General features: G+C 45.7%; 1 protein-coding gene across 13 annotated transcripts in view; it reads left to right on the forward strand.

Moving 5' to 3' along the window:
- LOC8033946 (endophilin-A) overlaps positions 1–8,113 on the forward strand; it is a 73,293-nt gene extending 65,180 nt beyond the window's left edge. For 4 of the 13 annotated variants that reach the window (XM_029984971.3, XM_029984972.4, XM_029984974.3 and 1 more), the window contains exons 12-14: positions 674–793; positions 3,063–3,316; positions 5,445–8,113. In XM_029984971.3, coding sequence (XP_029840831.2) covers positions 674–793; positions 3,063–3,301 — 359 coding nt within the window. In that variant the 3' untranslated portion in view covers positions 3,302–3,316; positions 5,445–8,113. The remainder of the gene's footprint in view (positions 1–673; positions 794–3,062; positions 3,317–5,444) is intronic. The other 9 variants (XM_029984977.3, XM_029984978.3, XM_029984979.4 and 6 more) reach the window with 3 other exon arrangements.
- The last annotated feature ends 3,859 nt before the right edge of the window (positions 8,114–11,972 follow it).

Here is an 11,972-nt window from a genome sequence, read left to right on the forward strand (position 1 = left end):
TACGTTACGAAGCTTACGTCAGGGTATGACAGCAAGTCACAGGCACATCCGTTCTTCGTATTCCACATGCCAAGCTACTCCTTCAATTGGTTGCAACACTTCGTACGAAGCACTGATGTGCCGGTAACTTGTGGTCGTATCTGGATGCAAGCGTACAAAGCTTTGTAACGTAAGAAAATCATTCTGTGTAAACCAGCCTTTATTCTCACTCGAGATCAGCATGTTCAACGGTGGACGCAGAAAATACAGTCGATGCACCGAGCTTGCCCCGATACCATTTATCTTCTCTTTCTTAGAACAAAGTTACGACACTGTGACAACAGTAGGAACGAGACTCGGCATTGAAAGTGCTTCCATCGCCAACGTGAAATCGCATAAAATTGACTTTGCTGTGGTGAACAAGTTGTGAGGATGAAATACGGTGCTCAATCAGTCCTAAATTCAGTGCTAGTTACAGTGCCCGCATTGTGCTTCGTTGCTTGCGTGAACTGGCCTTTAAGCTCAAGGGTTGACGTATGGTCTTCGCGGAACTGGATTTGGCTTGCTGTCCTGGCATCAAAGACCGGGGTTGGGGCGAGGGTTCACCCGGCGGCCCAGAGGGGTGGCAGTCGACCCGGTGGTGTGGTCGTGGTGGCGGTTGTGGTGATGGGCAGCTGTTCCGGCGATGTTTCAGCGTCTCCTGCCCGCTCTCCCCTGAGCTCGCCCGTGAACCCGAGGCCCAGCAATAACCTGTTCCTGGGCAGCTTCCCCAATCCGCATGGCACGGGGGCCTCGCCCTCTAGGTCTCCCAACGGTACTGGCGTTCCTGTTTTTCCATGCCTGCTGTCTGCAAGCCCTTCCCAGTCCTCCTAAGGACGTGTGCTAGAAAGTCTTCCTTTCTTTGACTTATTGTCCCTTGTCTTTGTGTGCGCTGTTTTCATTTCGCTGTGCATCACAAATTCGCCCAAATTTACGCTCTTCTACGGTGTTCTTTAATGCCCCTGGAGTACGGTTTATTGGGGATCTCCAGTAGGATTTAATGGGAAAGTTGTAGAAATCGCTGCCAGGGGCCAGAGTTACACACTCCTGAAAAGTAGTCATATTGTTGACATCTTTGTTACAGTAGTGCTTCATCAAACTAAAGGGACCTTTTAAGGTCTTTTGGAAGAGCTTGGTTTCTAGAAGAATCTGTTGAAGACTTTCGTAGGAAAAGCTTTTTTGGTGTCTTCTGGAGAAACTGCTAAGGGGCTCTTGGAATTCTAGAAAAAGCTTCTAATCAGTTTTGTTGAGAACTTCGAGAGGAATATCTTAGAGACATCAATAGAAGAACCTTTTCAGGTCTTCTTCTTCTGAAGGAGCTTCCAAAAGGATATTTTGGAGGTTTCCAGAAAAAATTCTATTCAGTTCCCTTGAGAACTTCTAGAAGGATATCTTGAAGACTTTCATAAAAGAACCTTTTGGGGTCTTCTGGAGGAACTTTCAAGGGGTTCTTTCGAGTACTTCTGGAAAAACTTCTGTTCTCTTAAAATATTTTATAATTTTGTTCAGTGGGTTCTTTTTCAAAGATTTTTAACTCGACTTTCGTAGAGGAGCTCTTGGGGCCTTCGAAAGAACTTTCAATGGGTTCGCTTGAGAACATCTAAAATAACTTTAATTGGATTCTATTGAAGATTTATAGAAGAATGTCTCGAAGACTCATAAAGGAATCTTTTGAGTTCTTCTCAAAGAACTTCCAATGGATTCCTGTGAGGACTTCTCAAAGAACTTTTAGTCAGTTCTTTTGAGCCCTTCTAGAAAGATGTCCAAAAGGTTCTCTAGGGAATTTCAAGAAGTACCTCTTAAAGACTTTTGAGGGAGAACTTCTAGGAGGGTTTCTTGGGAAACTCTGAAGGACCTCTTGAGAACCTCTAGAAGAATCACATTAGAACCATGAAGCCTAGATGGCATCTTAAGAGACATCTCAAGGGCCTCTGGGAAAACCTCTTGAGTATATGTGGAAAGATTGCCTGAAAAGGTTGTTGAATTAATACTTGAGAATTTCCCAAACAATGTTTTTTCTCCTTGGTAAAAGGCGATGCACTAATGGAGTACTAATTTCACACTTCTCTGAAACAAACGAGTACACTTTGAAAAGCATACTTCAAGTGCACAGTTCGTGCATGTGTGCAAAACACTAGCAAACCACATAGTTCTCTAAAAAGTATACTAAAAGTATATTCTTCAGATATTAAAAGTACATTGCAGTACTCTATTATAAAATGACACATCAATTGTATTTTTTTGTTTCATAAATGTGCACAGTTGTAAGTATGCTTTCAGCGTATCGCGTTTTCCTTAGAGTATTTCGCTGCTTACCAACTTGGAATTAAACACTGGCTCGGGATAAAATGTTATTGCGATAAATTTGTTCTTAGTCCACTCAGTTAAATGAGTGCATGATCCTTGCATGATCCTTACTAACCCCTCAGATAAAAGTCAGCTCATTTCCAGCTGGATTATGGAACTGGTTCCAGCTGTATCCAGCTAAAACTTGTTCCCTAGTCAGTTCAGTTCAATTCAATTTTTATTTTGCGGCCAGAGTACAATACGAGGGGGGGGAGCTGCATTTATGCAGCTTGACAGGGCCTCTGCCCCCTGCATTTGTTAGTTTGGCGGGCAGAAAAAGTAAAAAAATATTTCGGTGGGAGTTACCAAGATATAAAGTGTGTTCCCCCAAGAATGTCAGAGTTTTTTCCAGTGCAAAAACAAATGATGCATCGCCGAATGCTCAGCCTCTGCCCAAATATAGTGCTAGCCGTTTGAACCAGATGAGTTTTAAAACTAACCGTTATAAGTGATTTTCTGAAATTTCAGTGGAAAAATAGGGCTCCGTCGGCTACCACTTTTCCAATGAAAATTTCAGAAAATAATTCGTAACTTCCGAATAAGGCAACGGCTATTTCTGAAACATTGGCACCTGGTTCTGATCACTAGCGTGTCCAGCTGGAAATGGACCGATTTTTATCCTCGCTCGGGGTCGTGGATAAAAACGACCGAGCGAGGTTGCACGTTGCTTGGACTAACCGAGGCTGCGGGTGCCTCAGCGTCTCCGCTTCCCTCCCCGGTGCGGTCCCCAGCGCGTGGCGGCCCCAACGGGCGTGGCCCCTGCTGCCGGGCCCTGTACGACTTCGACCCGGAGAACGAGGGGGAGCTGGGCTTCCGGGAGGGCGACCTGGTGACCCTGGTGCGGCGCGTCGACGACAACTGGTTCGAGGGCAGCCACGACGGGCGCACCGGCCTCTTCCCCGTCAACTACGTCGAGGTGGTGGTGCCGCTGCCCTAAGGGATGGCACCGGACGTGAGTGCTTTGCGCCTTTGTTTCGTTTGCTGCAGCCTGGATCGCCGTAGATCATTCATGCAGCGGGGTCTGACCACATTATGTTGAGATACAATCTGGCTGCCCCGAGGAATGGCCAGACGAGCGTTCGCCTCTGGTTTCGTCTGCTCCGACCTGGCTCTCTGAAGCTGCCCTCGTGTCGCTAATACGTCGTACAAAGGACGGTCTCCAGACGCTCTCCGAGGCGTGTTTCTTTCTTGGAGGATGGCCCTGTCACTTTAGTCATACGAAAACTGTCTTCAGACACATTCCAAGCGTACGTGTGAAGCCAAACATGCTTGAGGCTGGTCCACGGACAACTCTGCCGTCGCGTCTGCTGCCAACACCGCTTCTTTTGTCTCATACAATGTACGACCAGTTGACTGTGACTTCAGGCCCGTTCGCATTGTAGAGTATGACTGCATTACATCAAGCAGCAAACGGTCTTCCGTCCTCCCTGAATTTGAAAAAGCTCGCAGCAAAGTAGTATGATATCGCCCGAGCTAATTCCCACCCACCGTATTTAAAGATCAGGAAGTTGTTTTTTTTTATTGGTAACGATTACCGAATGTGCCCGCTCGGTGCTAAACACTAAACTGGTGGCACCCGCGAGAGAAGTGGGAAACAAAGTGCCGATGCTCTGGGCGTAGTTCATTTGGTGGCTTTAGGCCAGCTCTTGCCATTTTCGTGTCTGTGCCACGTGGGATGACGGCGCGGTGCTAGTGTGACGTCGGCATGATGATTGTCATGTGGCATCATGTCACAAAACACTGTTGTCATGGTTTCATGTCACGTTAAGTCATGGTGTCAGGTGACACCATTGTATAGATTGTGGTGTCAGTTGACGCCATGTGACATTGCAATATCATGCAATATGGTCGTGTGACATTGCGGCATCAAGTCATGGTGACATCTGATGCTACATCATGTGGCAGTGTCGTGTGATGTCACATCATGTGGCACTGTCATGTGATGCTGTGATGTCACATTATGTGGCAATTTCATGTGATGCTGTGATGTCACATCATGCGGCAATGTCATGTGATTCTGTGATTTCACATAATGTTTCAATGTCATGTGTTGCTATAATGTCATGTCATGGCAGTGTCATGTGATGCTGTCAAGTCACGTCATGTGGCAGTGTCATGTGATGCTGTGATATCATGTCTGTGATGCTGTGACATCAGATGTGGCAATACCATGTGATGTCACACCATGTGGCAGTGTCATATGATGTCACATCACGTGGAAATGCCATGTGATGTCACATGGCATTGCCACATATCACATGTGATGTCACATCATGTGGCATTTTCATGTGATGCTATGATGTCACATGTTACAGTGTAATGTAATGCAGTGCTGTGACGTCACATCATGTGACACCGTGACCACATCATGTGATGTGGTCACATAACCTGCATCATGTTACACCATAATTCGACACTGAACATTACCAGATCCAATAACATTGGTGACACTGCAGGGTTCTCCCCAGGAATTTCGGAGGAGTGGACATTACCAAGGGAAAGAGAAAGAAGGGGGGGGGGAGTTGTTGTTTTTTTTGTTTTTTTTCGTTTGTTTTTGTTTATTCCCCCCCCCCCCCCCCCCTCCGGAGCACTGCTGGCGGCGCGCCGCTGAGATAGAGAAAGGAAACAAGAGAGAAAAAGAAACACGCCGAACGCCCGTGCTCTTTGTTTGAAGCAGTGTGGCAGCGGTGGCAGTCAGCGATGCGATGGCAAACGATAACGTGGCGATGCGCCAACCTGCTCAGTACGATGGTGACGGTCTACAGTCACGCGCGCAGGCAAAATCGCATCATCACCCCGCAACATAAAGAAAAAAAAGAAAATCGAGTGGTGGGCGGTCGGTTGGAGTGGTGGGCGGCAAAGCCACTGCTGCCCACCGTGGGGAACAACCCTGCTATGTGATGTCACACGACATTGGGTCACGTTACGTGCCCCACCTGCCACGGACTTGCACAAAATCAGAGTTTACTTTCGTCAGAATGCAATTCTACATTAAAAAGCGCTGGTGCCCCGTTCGTGGCCACTGTCGGGATTTCCAAAAGTGTTTTTTCCAATACCGTTTTGTTGTTTCTCTTTTTCAGCTCAGACCCCGCGAGTGAAGCGAGCTTCGTGTGTTGCAAGCTTTGCCCCTGGGTTGATCCAGCCGTGCGGCACAGACCACGCTTCGAGGGTCTGTGCGACGAAGTCAGCTTCCCCCCACTCCTGCCAATCGTCACGATGATCCACTCCCCCGCCCAAGCCGGGGGTCTCTTCCCTCGTCAGAATTGTGTACATATTTGTTATTTAATGCCACGGACATATTTTAAAAGAAACCTTTGGGTTATTTACGTTAACTCCAAAAGCTGTCTTATTATTTTATTTTTTTTTTTTGGTTGTTAGAGAGTTGAGATTGTGTGGCCACGGGAGACGAATTGGAACGCGAAAGACGTCCAGAGTTGGCGAACAGCTTTGATGGCTCACGAGGCATGGTACTTCTTGCATAAAATATTTATTATTAAAACCGACAGTATAATCCATTTTTGTTTATGGAATAAGACGAGGGATTTATTTTCTTTTTTGTTAGCTTTCACGTACCGATGCATCGACCAGTCTTTCATGTCATTCTCTCCTGAAATCAGCTGTTGTCGTGAGTAGTAGTCACTTAGGATTGCCATGTGGTAGTGGTTAGAGCCCTAAGCCGACCCTTGAAAACCCGTGTCCGCTATTTTACTCATCGAAGGAATCGTCTGCGTTTGTTTTATCGTCCTTCCCTCGCCACGAATGCAGTGTGCCGTTGCATCGAGGAAAGCCGCTCAACGGTGAAGCGATTGACGTCCAGCTTGCGTCGAACGCGCTGTCTCGGAGCACGGCTGTGTTTTTCTCGTTTATTTCCGCTCGTGGGAACGTATTACTATCACCCTAGCTTTAGCATGGTTGTGAACTCGATCAACTGGTGCTATCTGCAGTCGACTCGATTGCGCGACTTCATCCCTAAACGATAGCCAGAGGTTGCCTCTGATATGGGAGCGAGGAAAAGCGACGAGTCATCTCATTTGTGATTGCGCATCCACATTGATCCTTCGTTGCTCTGCCTTAGAAGTTGGGACGGCCGGCGAGCGAAAGTCGCCGACACCCACTGGTTTCCGGTCGCGCTCGCGAGCTCGCGCTTTCACGACGGTTGTCCCGTCTCGTGACGAAGCGCCACCGATGCTACACCAATCGAGCTCTCCTGGGTTTTAGGCTAGGCGTCTTCTACAAACGAATGCACGAAAAGCGGCGCCCTGTCGCAACGCACGAATATTGGTGTCCGGACGCGTATACCCTCCGGGCCGGGCGACTAGTGCCAGGATTGCTGCGAAGCCTGCCTTAGGGATTGTGCGATGCAGCCTTATTGGCATTCGCACGACACATTTCACAAATGAGGTCACATCTGCAAACCAATTTGGTCACCCCCGCCACCCTTCCTTTGGCTCGGAGCGTTTGAAAGGGATTGCGAATGATGAGTCTTGGACCCCCCCCCCCTCACCTGTGTGGCAGTTGCGACGGACAGTCCGTACGCCGTCGACATATCGTTGGAAAGCTGTAACCAGCTACTCGGTTTGCGTCCTGCAAAGACGAGTTTGCGGGAAAAGGTCGACCAGCTGTGGAATGTTTTGGGGTTCCATGTGAAAAGCAGGTTTAGATGTTTTCACAACATTACCTTAAAGAGATTTTGAGCAATATGTACTAGTCAGCAATAAATGGAATCTGTGAATCGCTCGGGACAGAAATACAACATAGCGTAGTTGTGGCAGAAGTCGCGTGACATATATCGCCTACCGCAACTAAGGGCAGTCTTTTCTTCACTTTTTGTTTTCTCTTTTCTGCGGGATTTTTTTGCCTTCGATGGAGTGAATTCCTCGAAACCCGACCGAGTCTTGACAGCGACCGCCCGGCCGTTTTACCTTTCCGGGTGGGCGCGATGGGAGAACTGCATCTGGAGCGGCACGCCGTCGGATTAGAAATGCAGTAGCGCAAACTCCGATTCCTCAATCATCTCCCTACCCGTCCGCAGAACGCCGCAATACACGCCGTTTCTTTGGATAGGCGTCCCCCGGGATCGCACATTCCAGTCTCAAGAAAGCTACGAATCTTGCCGCCATGCTCCGTCTCGCTTCAAGTTCGACCGCGGCCAGCACCACGATCCCCAATGGAGCCAATTGAGCGGGAGCAAAAGTCCGTCGTCGCGGTGCTCATTGTTCTTGCAGGTTCGCCACCACCGGCAAAACCAGTCGTGCGCGGAAAGAAGTGCAGGATCCAAGGCACCTTCCTCGTTTGCAATTGGCTCAGTAGGTGATGGCAAACGCACAAAGACGACGAGCACCGGGACAATGGACTTTTGGCACTGCCCAATTGGCTCCGTGAGGTCATAGCGCCGGCTGCGGTTGGACTCTGAGCGGACCGGAGTGTGAAGTTGTGGCCCAGCGCAGCATTGCAGGTTAGACTCGACGCCTAGCACTTCAGCGGTGAAACCCAGTTCTTTTGGGCTCTCTAATCTAAGTGTGGTTTCTCTCTGTAACCGGTGTGATTCTCTCCTCTTGTCTAAGTGTTCCCTCTCTACTCGCAAAATAGGAACGAAAATAAAAAAAAAATCCTCCAACGTTTGTTCCATTTCTGCAAACACTCACTGTCGGTGTTCCGATTTTTTTCGTCGTCGTCGAGTTTGTCGCGTGTCGTTACAAGAATGAGAGAAAGACGGACCGAATAAAGAGCTGTTTCTGTTGTTCCGAAAGCGACCGTCTGTTTCTGCCGCCCTCCTGAATTGACGAAGAACGGAGCGCGGGTAACACCATCTATGGGGCACTCCGGCCTTTGGGCATAAAAAAGATTTGCGTAAATAAATTGACGAATGGAGTGCATCGAAACTTTTCACCGAGGTGCCTTTAAATGGTGTATCTATCGTACTAAAATATTTTCAGTGTAGGCTTAAGGAAAAAAACTTGGGCCAGAGGAAACTTGTTTTTTCCTCTGCTCACCATCTGCGAGTGGCAGCATCGACAATGCAGTTCTTGCCGTTTTCCTCTCCGTGCACGGGAATAAGTGTTTTCAGACTTCACTATTTTTCCCGGAACCTACACTCGCAATATTTGAGTGCAATAAATGCGCCAGCTAAAGACGCCCTCGTTGAGAAGTTCAATTGCACTCAGTTCATTGGTTCATTTATACAAATTTTCTTGCGCCCGAACGGCGCTCTAAACGCCCCTTGGAATAATGAAAGCCTGTGAACATTCCCCTCTGCCTCCGTGGATCACCATTGCGTTCCGACGGTGTCGACCCGGCGACTGGACCCGATCCCGATGCCGAGTGTTCTCCGACGTGTTCATTGGACGCAAGGCTTGGCCGAACGCCGACGCAGCACTCTTGCCCTATCTGCGCTCGATCTTGCTGCGACGACGTCAAAATTCCACCAACCAGGCTTTGATACATGGTTTTGCGCAAAAAAGACGTACACGAGAGAGAGAGAAACAAACACGAGCGCAAAACCACGTATCTACTCTCTCTCGTGTCCGTCTTTTTTGCGCAAAACCGTGTATCCAAACGTTCGCCAACTCGCTCAACAACAAACTATTTTACAGGCTTTGATCATTCCAGGTGGTGTTGGCATGGGTCAAACGAGAGCCGCTAAACCAGTTACGCTTCGGAGTATTGTCGCTCCGTTTCCCCGATTTTCTTGCGGGCTCTGCCCTTTTGTTGCCTATGGCAGGGTGGCATGATTGGCAGTACAGTAGACTCTCCCTAGTTCGAACTCCAGGAAGCCACGAATTTTGTTTGAATTATTCGAAGTTTGAATGATAAAAATTAAATATGATGCGAGATGAAATTCTTAGTTGTCATATGGATGGCTACACATACAAAGCAGATATTTAATGATTTCCTCGATGCTACATGAAGAGCTGGTTCCGTTTTCTCCACCCTTTGTGTCTGAGCTTTAAACACCAGATAACTGAATATCCGCTGCACCACTCACGACTAGACTAAGGAATGTCAGTTGCCATCATTACAAAATCAAGAAAATACAATATGTAGTTAAGCGCAAGTGTTCTCAATCAAAATAATTTTATCTGCTGCATTTTAACACAAAAATAAGCAATATAGTCTTTGCAGCGAAGCCGACCTGAGGAAGCTGCATTTGGCTGTTCCGAAAACATGGGTGCAATTTCAATCGCTTCTAGAGAAGATACAATAAAAAAAGGGGGAAATTGCATCAAACCAATTGAAAGATAATATTATCGGCAGCAATAATAAAAACATTTAACAAAATAAGAAAAATGTTTTTTTTTATAAGCGGGTTTAAAATATCAGTAAATTTACTTATTTCTAAATACTGCAACCTCGATGAGGTCATCTTAGGAGTGGAAAGAAACCATACATTCAAAAAGGCCAACAATTGAAGATGTACACACCCTACGGAACAAAACTTAGCCGTGAAAAATGTAATATAGTTAAAAAGTTCCAGTCTGGTGAAGAAGGAAGACCAACGGAGCTGTACAATGGAAAGTAATGGCCGGCTGCAAGTCGGCAAGACAGAGTGGAAAGGCTGTTGCCATCCATGAGCAATGGCGGCAACCAGATATGTGGCTTGCCGCCGTCGCTCATAGATGGCAGTAGGTGTTCAGAGTTCGGTGTTTCCATTTCTTTGGGGGGGACACAATCCTGGGACACTTAACAGCTCCGCTGTGAAAAAAAGAGTACAAAAACAATCGCACGCATTTCAATAGTAGACTCACAGGCACCATACCAGAACACCTACTGTATTTCTAATACAAATTCATCAAAATCGAGATAACAAACTGATCCATTTATGTTGTTCCAGTCTTCTATCATTCGAGGAAAAAAAGAATATTTAAATCATCTAAGGTGGGCTCTGTACGGTACAAGATTTAAAGGATAGAAGCTTAGAGTGTGTGACTGAGTAACTAAAGGAACATATTTTTCGCCATTAAGCGCAGTTATTTGCTATTCACAGTGCGTCTGGAATCAAGAGGCGTAAGTCCTATGTCAGTCATGGAAGATGTAGGAGAAAAATTGCGGTCACATCTATTACAAATAAATCTAGCTGCCTTTGCTATTGCGTCAATCTGCTTAATATCACCCTTTAGATATGGATCCCACACCACAACCATACTCTAAGATAGGTATAATCAAGGTCTTGTACACCGTTATTCTAACTTTCCTAGTTGAAGATTTTAAGGTTCTCTTGACATATCCTTGCCCCTGCAGAGCACAAAACAAATAGAACTGATCTACCATTTGAGACTAGGCATGAAAAACATACCCAAATACTTGTATTCATGGACTTGACGCAGAATTATATTACCAGTATTATACCTAAAACCAGACGGTTGCTCTTATTAGTATAAACATCATACCGACAGATTTCTCACCACTTCTGACTCCAATTAAAAAACTGTTCAAAAGAGTCATTTAGCAAGGCATGGTCATCTACCGAGTTGATTTCGTTGTATAAAACGCAATCGTCTACATAGAGGTGAATTTTAACTGGAAGACCATTTGCGACGTTTTTAATATAAAGTAAAAACAAAAGAGGTCCTAAAACCGATCCATGTGGGACACTGGAACTGAGACATTGCTAGAATGAACATCCCTATATGAACTGTAATCTATTTTTTAGATAATCTTCAATCTAATTAACTAATGATGTATTATTACTGCTTGTAGGTTCTGAAGAAGCTTATCATGTGGCGCTTCAATGAAAGCCTTAGAATAATTTACAAAGATGGCAAGTTGTCCTCTTTTATTTAAAGCTAAAGCTAGTCGTGAGTGAATTCAAGAAGTTGGGTTGAGGTGGAGTCGCCACGACGAAAACCATGCTGTTGCGGGCAAAGAATAAAATTAGTCTCGAGGTACTCGGATATCTGCTTATAAACAATATGTTCCAAAAGTTTGCATGAAGGCGATGTGAGTGAAATGGGTCTGTTGCTTGTAACCACCTGTTTGTTGCCCGCCTTGAACAAGGGGATTAGATTAGCCGACTTCCCTGACCGAGGTACTGTTTCAGTAGAAATAGCTTTTTCGAAAATGACAGATAGGTATTTTAAGTCCAAATTGAATATCGGCTAAAAAAAGATTCTGGAATTACATCAGGGCCAGGGCTTTTCTTACAGTCAAGTTTCATTAGTAGATTGAGGACACCAGAAACACTAATCTCTAAATCAGATAAAAACTCCATTTTGGTGACATTTCACATTTTAAATAAAATATTCTGTGAAAATAAAATAAACTAAACTTACGGCCGTCGATAGCCCATGCATAGGACTACACCCGCATAGTACTAGGTAAGCGAAAAATATAATAACTTGCGAGTTACCAAGCCTCTGAATATGACACCGGATTGTCAGAGACAATGTTTGGCATTTTTTTTACCTCAGTAAAAAAACATACTGAAATATTATTCTTTAAACTAAAAAATAATCGGCATGGTATACAAGCACACAAAAAATTACTGTGAATTTTGTATGCTTTCCGTGTTCATACCAGCGTACAGAACTGGGCAGAAAAATCGCGGAGTAAAAAACAGATTTTCACCTTGCTCCACTTAATTTTTTTTGTGAAAGAAATTCTTTTTCTTT

The sequence above is a fragment of the Ixodes scapularis genome, unplaced genomic scaffold (assembly GCF_016920785.2).
Source record: "Ixodes scapularis isolate PalLabHiFi unplaced genomic scaffold, ASM1692078v2 PGA_scaffold11__112_contigs__length_91849675, whole genome shotgun sequence".
In the NCBI taxonomy this organism is placed as follows: domain Eukaryota; kingdom Metazoa; phylum Arthropoda; class Arachnida; order Ixodida; family Ixodidae; genus Ixodes; species Ixodes scapularis.